The 16,749-nt window shown below is 55.0% G+C and overlaps 1 protein-coding gene across 1 annotated transcript in view; it reads left to right on the forward strand.

Moving 5' to 3' along the window:
• Nucleotides 1-16,749, forward strand: part of LOC142050985 (IgGFc-binding protein-like) — a gene marked incomplete at its 3' end in the record, with an annotated part of 40,164 nt that overhangs the window by 5,643 nt on the left and 17,772 nt on the right. The window contains exons 4-12 of the mRNA XM_075080181.1: nucleotides 120-690; nucleotides 3,794-4,395; nucleotides 5,993-6,560; nucleotides 8,043-8,629; nucleotides 9,357-9,924; nucleotides 10,541-10,740; nucleotides 11,272-11,413; nucleotides 12,000-12,331; nucleotides 16,107-16,680. Of these exons, the coding sequence (XP_074936282.1) occupies nucleotides 120-690; nucleotides 3,794-4,395; nucleotides 5,993-6,560; nucleotides 8,043-8,629; nucleotides 9,357-9,924; nucleotides 10,541-10,740; nucleotides 11,272-11,413; nucleotides 12,000-12,331; nucleotides 16,107-16,680 (4,144 nt within the window). The remainder of the gene's footprint in view (nucleotides 1-119; nucleotides 691-3,793; nucleotides 4,396-5,992; nucleotides 6,561-8,042; nucleotides 8,630-9,356; nucleotides 9,925-10,540; nucleotides 10,741-11,271; nucleotides 11,414-11,999; nucleotides 12,332-16,106; nucleotides 16,681-16,749) is intronic.

Genomic DNA, 16,749 nt, shown 5'->3' on the forward strand with positions numbered 1-16,749 from the left:
GGTGATGCTATTGCACGGTCATCTCTTGCAAGAAGACGCCTCAAAGCTCCACAAACTCCATTTTTTGCCCCATGTTTGATGTTATTTCTTTGTTTGGTTTGGTTTTTTCCCTCCTCCAGGTGAACAACCATCGTTCCCACCTCCCCATCTCCCTTGCCCAAGGGAAACTCCAGCTGCAGCAGAAGGGCAAGACCTTGCTGATTAAAACCGACTTCAGGCTGAAGATCCTCTATGACTGGGATGACCACGTGGTGATAAAGATCCCCAGTAGGTTCTTTGGCAAAGTGTGCGGGATGTGCGGCAACGGCAACGGCAACCCCGAGGATGATTTCCTCATTCCCAGTGGCAAACTGGTGCAGGACGCCGTGGAGCTGGGCAAGAGCTGGAAGGTGACCAGCGAGAGCCGTCGCTGCCGGGACAGCTGCAGCGGGAACTGCGGACGTTGCCAATGGGACGAGGAGGTGAAGTACAAGCAGGAGACGTCGTGCGGGTTGCTCACCCAACGCCCGGGGCCCTTCGAGCGCTGCCACGCCACCGTCAACCCCAACGTCTACCTGAAAAACTGCATCTCCAACCTCTGCGTGAATGATGGGCTCCACACCGTGCTGTGCCAAGCCCTCGAAGCCTACGCAGATGACTGCCAGGAGGAGGGAATCACTCTTTCTGACTGGAGGACGCTGGCACGTTGTTGTGAGTAGCTCCTGGTTGACAGGACAGTCCTCCCCTTGGGTGGGCAGGAGGCTGTGATGCTAATTAAGGTGGGGTTAATTAAGGCGCAGTGGGATGAGAACGAGCAGAAAACAGCCATAAAAGGGAAATTGCACCAACGGGGATGTTTGGCTCTCCTTAACACTCTTGATCTCCCCACTTAGTGCTCTTGGTCTCCCAAACGAGGCGGAGCCAGGTCGTTTTGAATTAAGCTGCACAAAGTTGGGTCTGAAAGGGCTGCGGGTCCCAAATCATGCAGATTCATGAGCTGGAAACTGTTATTGAGGCAAATCCAAGCAGAAAACCTAAAGAGTCCATGCAGACTCCAGGAAGTCCACAGAAACTCCAGAAAGTCTATATAGAAAGTCCATGCAGAAAGTCTGTGTAGAAACTCCACGTCTCCCACTCCAAGTCCCAAAAGTCCAAGCAGAAAATCCAAAAAGTCTGTGCAGATTCCCAAAAGTCTCTGCTGAAAGTCCAGAAAACCCGTTCAGAAGGTCCAGAAAGTCCTTTGAGACTCCAAAAAGTCTCTGATGGAAGTTCAGAAAGTCCATGCAGGCCCCAGAAGCATCTCCATGCAGAAGATCCAGGAAGTCTGTGGAGACTCCCAAAAGTCCAAGTCCCAAAAAATCCATGCAGAAAGTCCCTTCAGAAGGTACAGAGTCCTTTGAGACACCAAAAAACTCTCTGCTGAAAGTCCAGGGAATCCATGCAGGCTCTAGAATGTCCGTGCCAAAAGTGCAAGTCCCAAAAGTCCATGAGAAAGTCGAGGGAGTCCAGTGACACTCCCAAAAACCCATGCAGAAGGTCGGGAGAGTCATGGAGACACCCAAAACCCATGCAGAAAGTCAGGGGAGTCATGGAGACTCCCAAAAACCCACGCAGAAGGTCAGGAGAGTCATGGAGACTCCCAAAAACCCATGCAGAAGGTCAGGGGAGTCATGGAGACTCCCAAAAACCCATGCAGAAGGTCAGGAGAGTCATGGAGACCCCCAAAAACCCATGCAGAAGGTCGGGTGAGTCACGGAGACCCCAAATAAACCATGCAGAAGGTGAAGGGAGTCCATGGAGTCTCCCAAAATACCCATGCAGAATGTCAGGGAGTCATGGAGACCCCCAAAAACCCATGCAGAAGGTCAGGGCAGTCATGGAGACCCCAAAAACCCACGCAGAAGGTCGGGGGAGTCATGGAGACTCCCAAAAACCCATGCAGAAGGTCGGGTGAGTCACGGAGACCCCAAAAAAACCATGCAGAAGGTGAAGGGAGTCATGGAGACTCCCAAAAACCCATGCAGAAGGTCGGGGGAGTCCACTGAGCTGCCCAAAAACCCATGCAGAAGGTCAGGGGAGTCATGGAGACTCCCAAAAACTCATGCAGAAGGTGAAGGGAGACATGGAGACTCCCAAAAACCCATGCAGAAGGTCAGGGGAGTCATGGAGACTCCCAAAAACTCATGCAGAAGGTGAAGGGAGACATGGAGACTCCCAAAAACCCATGCAGAAGGTCAGGGCAGTCATGGAGACTCCCAAAAACCCACGCAGAAGGTCAGGAGAGTCATGGAGACCCCCAAAAACCCACGCAGAAGGTCAGGAGAGTCATGGAGACTCCCAAAAACCCATGCAGAAGGTCAGGGGAGTCATGGAGACCCCCAGCAACCCATGCAGAAGGTCAGGGCAGTCATGGAGACTCCCAAAAACCCACGCAGAAGGTCAGGAGAGTCATGGAGACCCCCAAAAACCCATGCAGAAGGTCAGGAGAGTCATGGAGACCCCCAAAAACCCACGCAGAAGGTCAGGAGAGTCATGGAGACTCCCAAAAACCCATGCAGAAGGTCAGGGGAGTCATGGAGACCCCCAGCAACCCATGCAGAAGGTCGGGGGAGTCCATGGAGACTCTCAAAAACCCATGCAGAAGGTCGGGGGAGTGATGGAGACCCCCAACAACCCATGCAGAAGGTCTGGGGAGTCATGGAGCCTCCCAAAACCCATGCAGAAGGTCGGGTGAGTCACGTAGACCCCAGAAAAACCATGCAGAAGGTGAAGGGAGTCCATGGAGCCGCCCAAAATACACATGCAGAAGGTCGGGTGAGTCATGGAGACTCCCAAAAACCCATGCAGAAGGTCGGGTGAGTCACGGAGACCCCAAAAAAACCATGCAGAAGGTCAGGGGAGTCATGGAGTCTCCCAAAATACCCATGCAGAAGGTCGGGGGAGTCCACTGAGCCGCCCAAAAACCCATGCAGAAGGTCAGGAGAGTCATGGAGACCCCCAAAAACTCATGCAGAAGCTGAAGGGAGACATGGACACCCCCAAAAACCCATGCAGAAGGTCAGGGCAGTCATGGAGACCCCCAAAAACCTATGCAGAAGGTCAGGAGAGTCATGGAGACTCCCAAAAACCCATGCAGAAGGTCAGGGGAGTCATGGAGACCCCCAGCAACCCATGCAGAAGGTCAGGGGAGTCATGGAGACCCCCAGCAACCCATGCAGAAGGTCAGGGGAGTCATGGAGACCCCCAAAAACCCACGCAGAAGGTCAGGAGAGTCATGGAGACTCCCAAAAACCCATGCAGAAGGTCAGGGGAGTCATGGAGACTCCCAAAAACCCATGCAGAAGGTCAGGGGAGTCATGGAGCCTCCCAAAACCCATGCAGAAGGTCGGGTGAGTCACGTAGACCCCAGAAAAACCATGCAGAAGGTGAAGGGAGTCCATGGAGCCGCCCAAAATACACATGCAGAAGGTCGGGTGAGTCATGGAGACCCCCAACAACCCATGCAGAAGGTCGGGTGAGTCACGGAGACCCCAAAAAAGCCATGCAGAAGGTGAAGGGAGTCATGGAGTCTCCCAAAATACCCATGCAGAAGGTCGGGGGAGTCCATGGAGACCCCCAAAAACCCACGCAGAAGGTCAGGGGAGTCATGGAGACCCCCAGCAACCCATGCAGAAGGTGAAGGGAGTCCATGGAGACTCTAGGCAGAACCTAGGTAGACCCTGTAAGTCTCCACGAAGCCCACCCAGGTTCCCTTAGCGCTCCGCCAAGGCAGCATTACCCCCACCGTGACGACGGTGTCTCGCCCCGCCGACAGCTCTCCCCTGCCCGAAGAACAGCAACTACACGGCGTGCGGCGCCGCCTGCCCCGCCACCTGCAACGCCGCCGCCGCGCCCGCCGACTGCGAAGCCTCGGCCTGCGTGGAGGCCTGCGCCTGCCAGGAGGGGTTCGTCTTCGACGCCAACGAGTGCATCCCCCGGGGCGAGTGCGGCTGCGTCTTCGAGGGTCGCCTCCACGGCCTCCACGAGGCGTTTTGGGGTGACAGCACCTGCTCCAAACGTTGCGTCTGCGACGAGACGTCGCGGAAGGTGGCGTGCCGGCGGGCCAGCTGCCGTGCCGGGGAAGAATGCCGGGTGGAGGACGGCGTCCAGGGGTGCTACCCCAAGAGCTACGGGACCTGCACAGCCGTCGGCGCCACCCACTACACGAGCTTCGACGGCGGGAAGTTCGTCTTCCAGGGCACGTGCATCTACCAGTTGGCCGGGTTGTGCGAGAAAACCCAAGGCCTGGTGGACTTCCAGGTGCTGGTGCAGAACGGCCGCCAGGACGCCGCGCTGCTCTCGGCCGTCGCTCTCGTCGCGGTCAAAGTCTATGACAAAACCGTCGTGATCAGCCAGGAGCGCCCCGGCAAAATCACCGTGAGTTTGGCTAATATTGATCTTTAGCTAATCTTTATCTTTAATCTTGGTCGTTAGCTTTAATATTGATCGTTAATCTTTATTTTTATCTAATCCTTATCTTTACCTTTATCTAAGCTTGATCTTTAACCTTGATCTTTACCTAAGCTTGATCTTTAACCTTGATCTTTACCTAAGCTTGATCTTTAATCTTTAGCTGTATCTTTTATCTTTATCTAATCTTTATCTAATTTTTATCTTTAATCTTAATCTTTATCTAATCTTTAATCTTTATCTTTAATCTTATTCTTTATCTAATCTTTAATCTTTATCTTTAATCTTTATCTTTATCTAATCTTTATCTAATTTTAATATTTAATCTTAATCATAATCTTTAATCTTTAATCTTTATCTTTAATCTTATTCTTTATCTAATATTTAATCTTTATCTTTAATCTTTATCTTTATCTAATCTTTATCTAATTTTAATATTTAATCTTAATCATAATCTTTAATCTTTATCTAATTTTTATCTTTATCTAATCTTTATCTAAGTTTTATCTTTATCTTTAATCTTTAATATTAATCTTTATCTAATCTTTAATCTTTATCTTATCTTTAATCTTTATCTTTTATCTTTAATCTTTATCGTTATGTAATTTTTATCTTTATCTAATTTTTATCTTTAATCTTGATCTTTATCTAATCTTTATCTTTAATTTTTATCTGTAATCTTGATCTTTATCTATTTTTAATCTTTATCTTTAATTTTATCTGTAATCTTGATCTTTATCTATTTTTAATCTTTATCTTTAATTTTATCTATAATCTTGATCTTTATCTATTTTTTATCTTTAATTTTATCTGTAATCTTGATCTTTATCTAATTTTTATCTTTATCTTTAATTTTTCTCTGTAATCTTGATCTTTAATTTTTATCTTTATCTTTAATTTTTCTCTGTAGTCTTGATCTTTATCTAATTTTTTCTTTATCTAATCTTGACCTAATCTTTACCTTTAAGCTTTACCTTTAAGCTTTATCTTTATTCTTTAATCTTGATATTTATCTAATCTTTAATCTTCATCTTTAATCTTCATCTTTATCTAATCTTTATCTTTAATCTTTATCTTTAATCTTTAGTCTTGGCATTTATCTCATCTTGATCTTTACCTAATCTTGATCTTTCTTCGCTCTCTGCTCCTCACCCCAACCTCTTCGTCCCGTTTCTTCTCCCCGACCTTCGCCCCTCTAATATTTTTTGCCCTGCACTGGGGAGCGCTGAGGATTTTCCTCCAGCCGCGATCCCAAGGTCTCTTTGCCCCGTGTTAATCGAGACGGGATTTAATTGCTGACACGTAAGGCGCTCTACCTGAGGCGGGAGGTCGGTGGCTGACACGAGCCAGGGAGCCTCTAGGCACCCTTCACCTCAAAGTTGGTGGGCGTCTTTTGGGGCAGATGATTCACGTTGAAAAGTCTTCGGCTACATAATTCGGGTGCTTTGGCTGGAGCCTAAATTGCAGGTGGCGTGAAAACGCAACTTGCCTTTACCGTTGGATACCAGATTTTTAATAACTGGGGCGGGGTGGGTGGTGGGTTTTTATGGCTTTTGTTCCCCAGATCAACGACCGGTTGGCCAACCTACCGTATCGCCACAGAGACAGGAAGATCTCCGTCTACAGAGGTGGGCGGGAAGCGGTGGTAGAGACGGACTTCGGCCTCACCGTCACCTACGACTGGCAAAGCCAAGTCACCGTGTCGGTGCCCAGCACTTACGCGAACACCCTGTGCGGCCTCTGCGGGAACTACAATGGGAACGTGGGCGACGAGATGATGATGAAGAACGGCCAAGTGACGTCAAAGCCAGACACCTTCGGGCACAGCTGGAAGGTCAGCGACACGCTGGGTTGCGTGGAGCTGTCGAAGGTGGAATGTCCTGCCATCGCAGCGGCTCTGCAGCGCCAGATAGTCTCGAAGATGGGTTGTGGGATCATCCAACAGGCGGACGGACCCTTCAGAGCTTGCCATGCTCTTGTGGACAGCGCGCACTACTTCCAAAACTGCGTGCATGATTTTTGCCTCTTCCCAGACCAGGAAGGTGTGATGTGCCACGTCATCGCCCACTACGCCGCTGCCTGCCAGGCCGCCGGTGCGACCGTCGAGAAATGGAGGACGGACAATTTCTGCAGTAAGTTGAGCTAATTGGAGGGTTTCTTCTTCACGGGAGGTCACGAGCATCCAAGGGAACCCCATTCTTGCGCCACACCCACGTGGGGTCAAACCAGAGGTGGGAATCCTCTCACTTAGTGGTGCTTTATCCCACCCGAAGTTGGTCCCATCATCTCGATTTACAGCCAATGCCCAGAAACAAACCCTTCGAGGGGACAAGATGTCCCACCTGGCTACGATGGGTCAAATAATTTAGCCCCAACGAGCAGCAATTTCTTTGCGTTGGTGAAAATGAGAGCGAGTGGTGACTGCCTGGATGGCTTAGAGGGTAAAACACATGAGATGCACCAAAAATATTTAAATGAGGGGGGAGGGACAGGCCCTGAAAGTTGATTGGGGACCCAGTGCAGGAGGAATCCTGTTGCTTGAGGGAACGCCCTCATTTTCTCCGTGACAATGGGGAAAATGAGGTGATTCAGCAGCCTAAAACCCCCACCTCAGAAGGGTTGAAATGTCCCTTATGGACACGCCTTCCCTCACCATGTCCACGCTGAGGAAGAGATGAAATTTATGAACCTTATGAAGGTCAACAAGGAGAAGTTTGAGGTCCTGCACATGGGAAACATAATCCGGGGGTGCAGCCCAGCCTGGGACCCACCTGGCTGGAGAGCAGCTCTGTGGGAAGGGACCTGGGGGTCCTGGTGGGCAGGAAGCTCAACATGAGCCAACAGTGGCTGCTGTGGCCAAGAAGGCCAACAGGGTGCTGGGTGGCATCAACAAGGGCATCGCCAGCAGAGAGAAAGAAGTCATCATCCCACTCTACTCAGCGCTGGTCAGGCCACCCCTGGAGCGCTGTGTGCAGTTCTGGTCCCCGCTGTACAAAAAGGATGTGGCCAGGCTGGAAGGGGCCCAGAGAGGGGCCACCAGGATGATCAGAGGACTGGGAAGCTGCCATACGAGGATGGGCTGGGAGAGCTGGGTTTGTTCAGCCTTGAGAAAAGGAGGCTCAGAGGGGATCTCATCCCCGTGTACCAGGACTTAGGGGGTAGCTACAAAGAAGGTGGAGACTCCCTTTTTACACGGAGTCCCATAGAGAGGACAAGGGGGATGGACACAGGTTGCTCTTGGGGAGATTCCGACTGGCCACCAGAGGGAAATTTTTCACACTGAGGACAGTCACCGTTGGAATAATCTCCCCAGGGACGTGGTTGACTCGGCCACGTTGGACACTGTCAAGAGCCGTCTGGACAGGGTGCTGGGCCATCTTGTCTAGACTGGGCTCTTCCCAGAAAGGTTGGGCTAGATGATTGCTGAGGTCCCTTCCCAACTGGGATTCTGTGATTCTGTGAAATTTAACCATGGAGCAATTGGGTAAAAAAAAAAATCTCCATCTGGTGAACCTCGCCACCAGGCACGACTCTGTCCCTAATTGCGGGAAAAAAATTGCAGGATCCACCCCGTAATTTCCTCGCTCCTAACGAATCTCTTTGTCTCGTGGCAGGTCTTTCATGCCCTGCAAACAGCCACTACGAGGTCTGCACCGAGGACTGCCAGCAGACCTGCGGCGGCATCTACTCCCCGGTGAAATGCTCGGAGCGGTGCAGGGAGGGCTGCGTGTGCGACGAAGGCTTCGTGCTCAGCGGCGACGAGTGCGTCCCCACGTCCCAGTGCGGATGCTTCCATCAGGACTTCTACTACAAGGTGGGGGAGACTTTCTTCCCCAGCAAGAAGGAGGAATGTCAGTGCAAGGCTGGCAGCTCAGTGGCCTGCAAAAAACATTCTTGCCCTGGAGACAGCGAAGTCACAGTCATTGATGGGGTCCTCCAATGCCCATCTGCCATGCTTGGGACCTGCGTGGCCACCGGTGACCGCAGCTATATGTCCTTTGATGGGTCGGCTTTCAACATCTCGGGCACCTGCTCCTACATCCTCACGGAGACCTGTACCAGCGAGAATGTCACACCATTTGTTGTGAAAATCACGAAGGACGCCCGGCAGAAGGGGAAGGCCTCCGGCATCCAAGAACTGACCGTCGAAGTTTACGAGCTCACGTTGACCTTGACGCGAGGCAAGAGGGGAGACGTCACGGTAAGGCACTACTTCGTGGTTTACCCCTTCCTGGGCGCAAACGTGTCGGTGACGAAGTCTATGGGCTCACGTTGGCTTTGCCATGAGGTGAGAGGGACACGGTCGTGGTATGTCTACGCGTGGCAGTCCACCACGTGCGGGGGTTCACCTCTTTTAGGGTGCAAACATGCCGGTGTTAAAGTCTATGGGCTCCTGTTGACCTTGACACAAGGCGAGAGGGGAACCGTCACGGTAAGTCTGTGCTTTGTGGTCCATCTCTTGTTTTGAGCGCGGATGTTTTGGTGACAACGTCTACAGGGTCGTGTTGACCCCGGTGGGAGGCAACCAGGGGCCTGCCGTGGTGGATCACGAAGCACAGCCGTACCTCCTTTTGGTCGCAAGCGTGCCGGTGTCAAAGTCTACAGGCTGAGGTTGGCTCTGGTGCGAAGGAAGAGCTGCGTGGTTACAGGAAGGCCATGTTTTGTGGCCCACCTCTTATCAGGTGGGAATATGGGAGCCCCAAAATTTGGGTTTTTTTCCTTGATGGAGGGAAGACCTCCCCCCTATCTCCAGGACAAAGCCATGCTCATCTTCACATTGCCTTCCAGTGTCAGAGTGGGAGCCATAAATTCATTAAAACCTTGGTTGGAAGGTGCTTTTCCCCCAATGTTTTTCGTTCCTACCTCCATAGCCTTCTCCTTGCAGCACCCTTGAGGCTCACTGGAGGATTTCTCTCTCCCCATCCCAGGTGGCCTCCATAACCCACCACCTCCCAGCCATCCTGAGCCAGGGACGGGTCCAGGTGCACAAACACGGGATGGGCGTCCTTCTTGAGACTGACTTCGGCCTCATCATATACTATGACCTCCTCCACCACGTGGCAGTTACAGTCCCGAAGAGCTACCAGGGCCAACTCTGTGGGCTCTGTGGCAACTACAACCTGCAACGCAATGATGATTTCCTCCTCCTCAGTGGCCAGAAGGCCCCCAACATGAGGGTCTTTGGTTCCAGTTGGAAAACGGGTGATGTGCCCTGCGCTGATGAGTGCCCCAAGGATGACTGCCCCGCCTGCACGGAGGAGAAGAAGGCGGTCCTGCAGAAACGCAACTACTGCGGCATCCTCATGCTCTCGAAGGGCCCCTTTCAATCCTGCCACCACCTCATCAACCCAGACCTCTATTTCCAAGCCTGCCTCCACGACACTTGCCTCGCAGAGGGAGACACCCACGTCCTCTGCCGGAGCATCCAGAGCTACGCCACCGCTTGCCAAGAAGCCGGTGTCATGATCGAGGCTTGGAGAAAACCATCCTTCTGCCGTAAGCGGGGGGACGCGGGTGGGAAACCTCCTCTGTGGCCGGGAAGTTGCACGTCATCGGGATTAATTGAAAAATAAGCAGGGCTTTATGGTTTATTTCTAAGGAATTTGGGGGCCGGGTGTCTGTGCCGACCACCCTTGATGCATGGGGTGATGCGAGTGGTGTTGTTGGGTTGGGAGGCCAAGGTGAGGAGGATGATGAAGGCGTGAAAACAATTGCACCTGGGAAAAGCCGTCGCTGGGGGTGGGGGGGAGGGTGTTGCGTTTTCATCGGTGTTGGGGATAACTGAGAAGCGCCAACGCAAGCGCCAACGGGGTGACGTTTCCATGGGCGGATTTATGTTGGCGTTTGGGGCAAGTGGGAAAAGCCAAGGCAAGCGCCAACAGGGTGACGTTTCAATGGTGCTGGGGGCGAGTGGGAAAAGCCAACACCAATAAAAAATTCACCTGGCCGGTGCTTGCGTTGGCTTTTCCCACTCGTCCCCAACACCGAGCGCCAACGGGTCGCCTTTTCCTCCGCCTTCAAGCTCCGCCATCACCCTGGGGTGCAACCCTGGGTTGGCACCGCTCTTCCACCCAACGTTGGGTCTTGGCTTTATCACCCTTTTTCCTTCCAGCCCTCAGATGCCCGGACAAGAGCAGCTACTCCCTCTGCACCAACCTCTGCATCAACAGCTGCGCAGCGCTTGTAGATGCCTCCAAATGCCCCAAAACCTGCGTCGAAGGCTGCCAGTGCGATAAAGGGTATCGCTTTGATGGGCACAGCTGCGTTCCCAAGGACAAATGCGGCTGTTTTGTGGATGGGAGATATTACAAGGTATTAAACCCCCCGAGTTTGGGCGGGATTTGGGGTTTTTTTTTAACATTTTCCTCCTGCCCGCATTCAGAACGTCGCTCCAAAGGCGAAGCACAGGGGCCAAACCCCTTGTAGGGGACAAAAAAAACCACCCAACACCTCAAAATTTTCCATCTGCCAAGCAATCCTGTGGTTTCATATGAAGAAAATTGGGTCATTTCCATCTCTTTTATGGTTTGGCATACAGGTGCTAGCACAGGCGTGGCTGCCCGGGGGGTAGCTGCGCTTTCCATAGCCAAAGGCGCTAAATAACAACATATTTTTCCTTCAGAAGACGCGAAGATGGCAAAGGGATGGGTTTTTTTTTTTCCCCTGCATTTTCTTTCTTGCAATCAATTCCTCAGCAATTTTGCATTTTGCAAAGCTGCTTATTCTCTCCCGTAGACCTCAATATGTGATTTTTTTTTCCCCCCGCTTCTACGCGTTTTCACGCGTTTATGTGTAACAGTTCGCTCTCCTCCTCGCAACGCTCTGCAACCTCTCGCCCTGCAGCCCCACGAGACGCTCTTGAAGGACAGCTGCCAGCAGCGTTGCACGTGCGTCCCCGGCAAGGGCTTGACTTGCAGCAGCCACAGCTGCACCGATGACGAAACCTGCGACATCCGGGACGGGGTCTGGGGTTGCATCAATCAAAGTAAGGAAAAATGGGGCTGCTTGGGTGAATCAAGGAAAAAATAAGGGGGGGGTGGGGGGGCCATCTCTTGGAGGCAGAGCAGATCCTGGGGCTGGTCTGGAGCTTTGATTTAGAGGTTTGGGCTGAGGTGGGAACCCAAGAGCAAGGGGAGGCGGCAGCCGCAGGTCCCACCTCCAACCCTAAGAGGGTCAGGGATGTGGTAGGAGGGTTTTGGAAGAGCAAAGTGCTTCGGGAAAGCCATCCCTTAGCTTTGCATCCACCCAGGTGTCCTATTTTAACCATGGTGGCACCTTCATGAAGGACGGAGGCGACCTTGGGTAACGACCAACCCAATCTTGACCTTTTTTCCAAGCCACGGGTAGGGAAAGGCAGCTGAAAAGGGGGAATTTGGGTTTGGCGATGGATTGTTGTGCTCTGATTTACGTCTCAGAGCTGCCAATCTCCCGCCAAAGCTCAAAGGGGGGGGCAGAGGACACTCGGTGGGACCTCAACACTGGTGAAGGAGCTGGGTTTGTATGGTGACATGGGACGTGCGCCTCACCAGGACATGCCCCGTGGTTTCTGCCACGGTTTCTTCTCCTTCCAGACCCCTGCAAAGCCCTTCAGTGCCGGCCCAAGGAGAACTGCCAGTTTAAGGATGGCCAAGCCAAGTGTGTCCCATCGCTGGTTGCCACCTGCTGGGGTTGGGGGGACCCCCACTACCACACCTTCGACAATCTCGATTTCGACTTCCAAGGCACCTGCACCTACACCATGGCCGAATCCTGCGGGAACGACACCAGATTGGTGCCCTTCAAGGTGGAGGGCAAGAACGACATCCGCGGTGGGGTGAAATCGGTCTCCTATGTGAGCTTGGCCAACATCAATGTCTACGGCCAACAGGTCTCCATCCACCGGAAAGAATTGGGCAAAGTCAGGGTGAGTTGGCCTAAAATTGAGGGGAAAATTGGCCTTTCCCCACCTCTTTTCTTCATCCATCTCCTCCCCACCTCCTTTTCCGTGCCTCTCCTCCATCGCATTCAACACCTCTTCCCGCACCATCACGGCCACCGTTATTTTTGGCTAAATCCGTCAAACCGGAATGTGCATTTTTGCAATGTTGGGAGCTGCCGGGAATACGCTCCCTTGCATGAGGCAACCTGAGGTTGTTTTCTGACCTTTGGGGAGGCCAAAACCACCAAAGGCAGCTGCAGCGGGTCCCCAAGAAACCTCAAAGCTGGTGGGATACCCCCCCCCCCCGGGAGGTTTGCAGTGGCAGCCAGCGCGTGTGACTCAGGTGAGGCAAAAGTAAAGCCCGATGAAGGCAGTGATGTCATGAAATTGGAGGGGGGTTTGATGCTCAGAGCACCTCAGCAGCCCCTGATGAGGCTCGGCTCCAAGTTTGGCTCTTGCCAGGAGGGCACAGAGCTCGCAGTGGGTAGTTGCACCCTGTAACAGTGTTGTCTTGCTGAAGCAGCGATTGCACGCTGCGGCGGGGGGTTGCACGCTCTGGGGGTGCTGCAGCATTGATTTCCCACCCCGGTGAACGGTTGCACGCTGCGGCGGGGGGTTGCACGCTCTGGGGGTGCTGCAGCATTGATTTCCCACCCCGGTGAACGGTTGCACGCTGCGGCGGGGGGTTGCACACTCTGGGGGTGCTGCAGCATTGATTTCCCACCCCGGTGAACGGTTGCACACTGCAGCGGCGGGTTGCACGCTCTGGGAGAGCTGCAGCATTGATTTCCCACCCTGGTGAACGGTTGCACGCTGCGGCGGGGGGTTGCACGCTCTGGGGGTGCTGCAGCGTTGATTTCCCACCCCGGTGAACGGTTGCACACTGCAGCGGGGGGTTGCACACTCTAGGGGTGCTGCAGCATTGATTTCCCACCCCGGTGAACGGTTGCACGCTGCGGCGGGGGGTTGCACGCTCTGGGGGTGCTGCAGCATTGATTTCCCACCCCGGTGAACGGTTGCACGCTGCGGCGGGGGGTTGCACGCTCTGGGGGCGCTGCAGCATTGATTTCCCACCCCGGTGAACGGTTGCACGCTGCAGCGGGGGGTTGCACGCTCTGGGAGAGCTGCAGCATTGATTTCCCACCCTGGTGAACGGTTGCATGCTGCAGCGGGGGGTTGCACGCTCTGGGGGTGCTGCAGCATTGATTTCCCACCCCGGTGAACGGTTGCACGCTGCGGCGGGGGGTTGCACACTCTAGGGGTGCTGCAGCATTGATTTCCCACCCTGGTGAACGGTTGCACGCTGCGGCGGGGGGTTGCACGCTCTGGGGGTGCTGCAGCATTGATTTCCCACCCCGGTGAACGGTTGCACACTGCAGCGGCGGGTTGCACGCTCTGGGAGAGCTGCAGCATTGATTTCCCACCCTGGTGAACGGTTGCATGCTGCAGCGGGGGGTTGCACGCTCTGGGAGCGCTGCAGCATTGATTTCCCACCCCGGTGAACGGTTGCACGCTGCGGCGGGGGGTTGCACGCTCTGGGGGCGCTGCAGCATTGATTTTCCACCCCGGTGAACGGTTGCACGCTGCGGCGGGGGCTTGCACGCTCTGGGGGTGCTGCAGCATTGATTTCCCACCCCGGTGAACGGTTGCACGCTGCGGCGGGGGGTTGCACGCTCTGGGGGTGCTGCAGCATTGATTTCCCACCCTGGTGAACGGTTGCATGCTGCAGCGGGGGGTTGCACGCTCTGGGGGTGCTGCAGCATTGATTTCCCACCCTGGTGAACGGTTGCATGCTGCAGCGGGGGGTTGCACGCTCTGGGGGTGCTGCAGCATTGATTTCCCACCCCGGTGAACGGTTGCACGCTGCGGCGGGGGGTTGCACGCTCTGGGAGCGCTGCAGCGTTGATTTCCCACCCCGGTGAACGGTTGCACGCTGCGGCGGGGGGTTGCACGCTCTGGGAGCGCTGCAGCATTGATTTCCCACCCCGGTGAACGGTTGCACACTGCGGCGGGGGGTTGCACACTCTAGGGGTGCTGCAGCATTGATTTCCCACCCCGGTGAACGGTTGCACGCTGCGGCGGGGGGTTGCACGCTCTGGGAGCGCTGCAGCATTGATTTCCCACCCCGGTGAACGGTTGCACGCTGCAGCGGGGGGTTGCACACTCTAGGGGTGCTGCAGCATTGATTTCCCACCCCGGTGAACGGTTGCACGCTGCGGCGGGGGGTTGCACACTCTAGGGGTGCTGCAGCATTGATTTCCCACCCCGGTGAACGGTTGCACGCTGCGGCGGGGGGTTGCACACTCTAGGGGTGCTGCAGCATTGATTTCCCACCCCGGTGAACGGTTGCACGCTGCGGCGGGGGGTTGCACGCTCTGGGGGTGCTGCAGCATTGATTTCCCACCCCGGTGAACGGTTGCACGCTGCGGCGGGGGGTTGCACACTCTAGGGGTGCTGCAGCATTGATTTCCCACCCCGGTGAACGGTTGCACGCTGCGGCGGGGGGTTGCACGCTCTGGGGGTGCTGCAGCATTGATTTCCCACCCCGGTGAACGGTTGCACGCTGTGGCGGGGGGTTGCACGCTCTGGGGGTGCTGCAGCATTGATTTCCCACCCCGGTGAACGGTTGCACGCTGCAGCGGCGGGTTGCACGCTCTGGGGGTGCTGCAGCATTGATTTCCCACCCCGGTGAACGGTTGCACGCTGCGGCGGGGGGTTGCACGCTCTGGGGGTGCTGCAGCATTGATTTCCCACCCCGGTGAACGGTTGCACGCTGCGGCGGGGGCTTGCACGCTCTGGGGGTGCTGCAGCATTGATTTCCCACCCCGGTGAACGGTTGCACGCTGCGGCGGGGGGTTGCACGCTCTGGGGGTGCTGCAGCATTGATTTCCCACCCCGGTGAACGGTTGCACGCTGCGGCGGGGGGTTGCACGCTCTGGGAGCGCTGCAGCATTGATTTCCCACCCCGGTGAACGGTTGCACGCTGCGGCGGGGGGTTGCACGCTCTGGGAGCGCTGCAGCATTGATTTCCCACCCCGGTGAACGGTTGCACGCTGCGGCGGGGGGTTGCACGCTCTGGGGGTGCTGCAGCGTTGATTTCCCACCCCGGTGAACGGTTGCACGCTGTGGCGGGGGGTTGCACGCTCTGGGGGTGCTGCAGCATTGATTTCCCACCCCGGTGAACGGTTGCACGCTGCAGCGGCGGGTTGCACGCTCTGGGGGTGCTGCAGCATTGATTTCCCACCCCGGTGAACGGTTGCACGCTGCAGCGGCGGGTTGCACGCTCTGGGGGTGCTGCAGCATTGATTTCCCACCCCGGTGAACGGTTGCACGCTGCAGCGGGGGGTTGCACACTCTAGGGGTGCTGCAGCATTGATTTCCCACCCCGGTGAACGGTTGCACACTGCGGCGGGGGGTTGCACGCTCTGGGGGTGCTGCAGCATTGATTTCCCACCCCGGTGAACGGTTGCACGCTGCAGCTGGCAGTTGCACACTCTGGGAGCCACACGCTATATGTGCATTGCTGCAGCGGGTGTTGGCAGGGCACAGCATCACTGCGGCGGGCAATTGCGCTCCTCAGCAGTGCTGGCACGCCGTGGCAGATGTTTGTACCCCGTAGCATCGCCCCAGCAAATACCACGCTCTGCGGGGGGTGGTTGCACGCTGCAGGATCACCGCAGCACCCGTTGCACATCAAGCAGTCGTTCCACGGCCTCGGCTTTGCTGCGTCGGGCTCACGTCTGCTGCTCCCCACCCGCAGGTGAACGGGGTGGTGACGCTGCTCCCAGTGAGCCTGGAAGATGGCAAGGTGCAAGTCTTCCAGAGCGGGCTCAGCGCCGTGCTGGAGACGGATTTTGGGCTCCGGGTAACGTACGACTGGAACTGGCATCTGGTTATCGACCTCCCCAGCAGCTACTACAAACACACCTGCGGCCTCTGCGGCAACTTCAACCTCAAGCCCGAGGACGACGTCCCCCAGCATGGCAGCAACCTCACCGCCCTGGTGGGCTGGGCCAAAAGCTGGAAATCCCCCGACGAGGACGACCCGTTTTGCTGGGATTATTGCGAAGGCACCTGCCCGGTGTGCGAGGAGGAGAAAAAAGAGCTGTACGGGGGCGACCACTACTGCGGCCTCATCAAGAAAACCTTCCAAGGGCCTTTCAAGGCTTGCCACAACGTCGTCAAGCCCCGTGATTTCTACCGCAACTGCCTCTACGATGTGTGCATGAGCAACGGGGCGAAGAAAATCCTATGCAAGGTGCTGGAGGCTTATGCATCCACCTGCAAGAAGCACGGGGCTGTCGTGCGTGACTGGAGGACACCATCGGGCTGCCGTAAGCAATGGGTTTCCTCCTCGGACTATGTGGTTTTAGCAAAGAGGGGGAATATCTAGCATAGGTTGA

This window comes from Phalacrocorax aristotelis, unplaced genomic scaffold (genome assembly GCF_949628215.1).
Source record: "Phalacrocorax aristotelis unplaced genomic scaffold, bGulAri2.1 scaffold_187, whole genome shotgun sequence".
In the NCBI taxonomy this organism is placed as follows: Eukaryota; Metazoa; Chordata; class Aves; order Suliformes; family Phalacrocoracidae; genus Phalacrocorax; species Phalacrocorax aristotelis.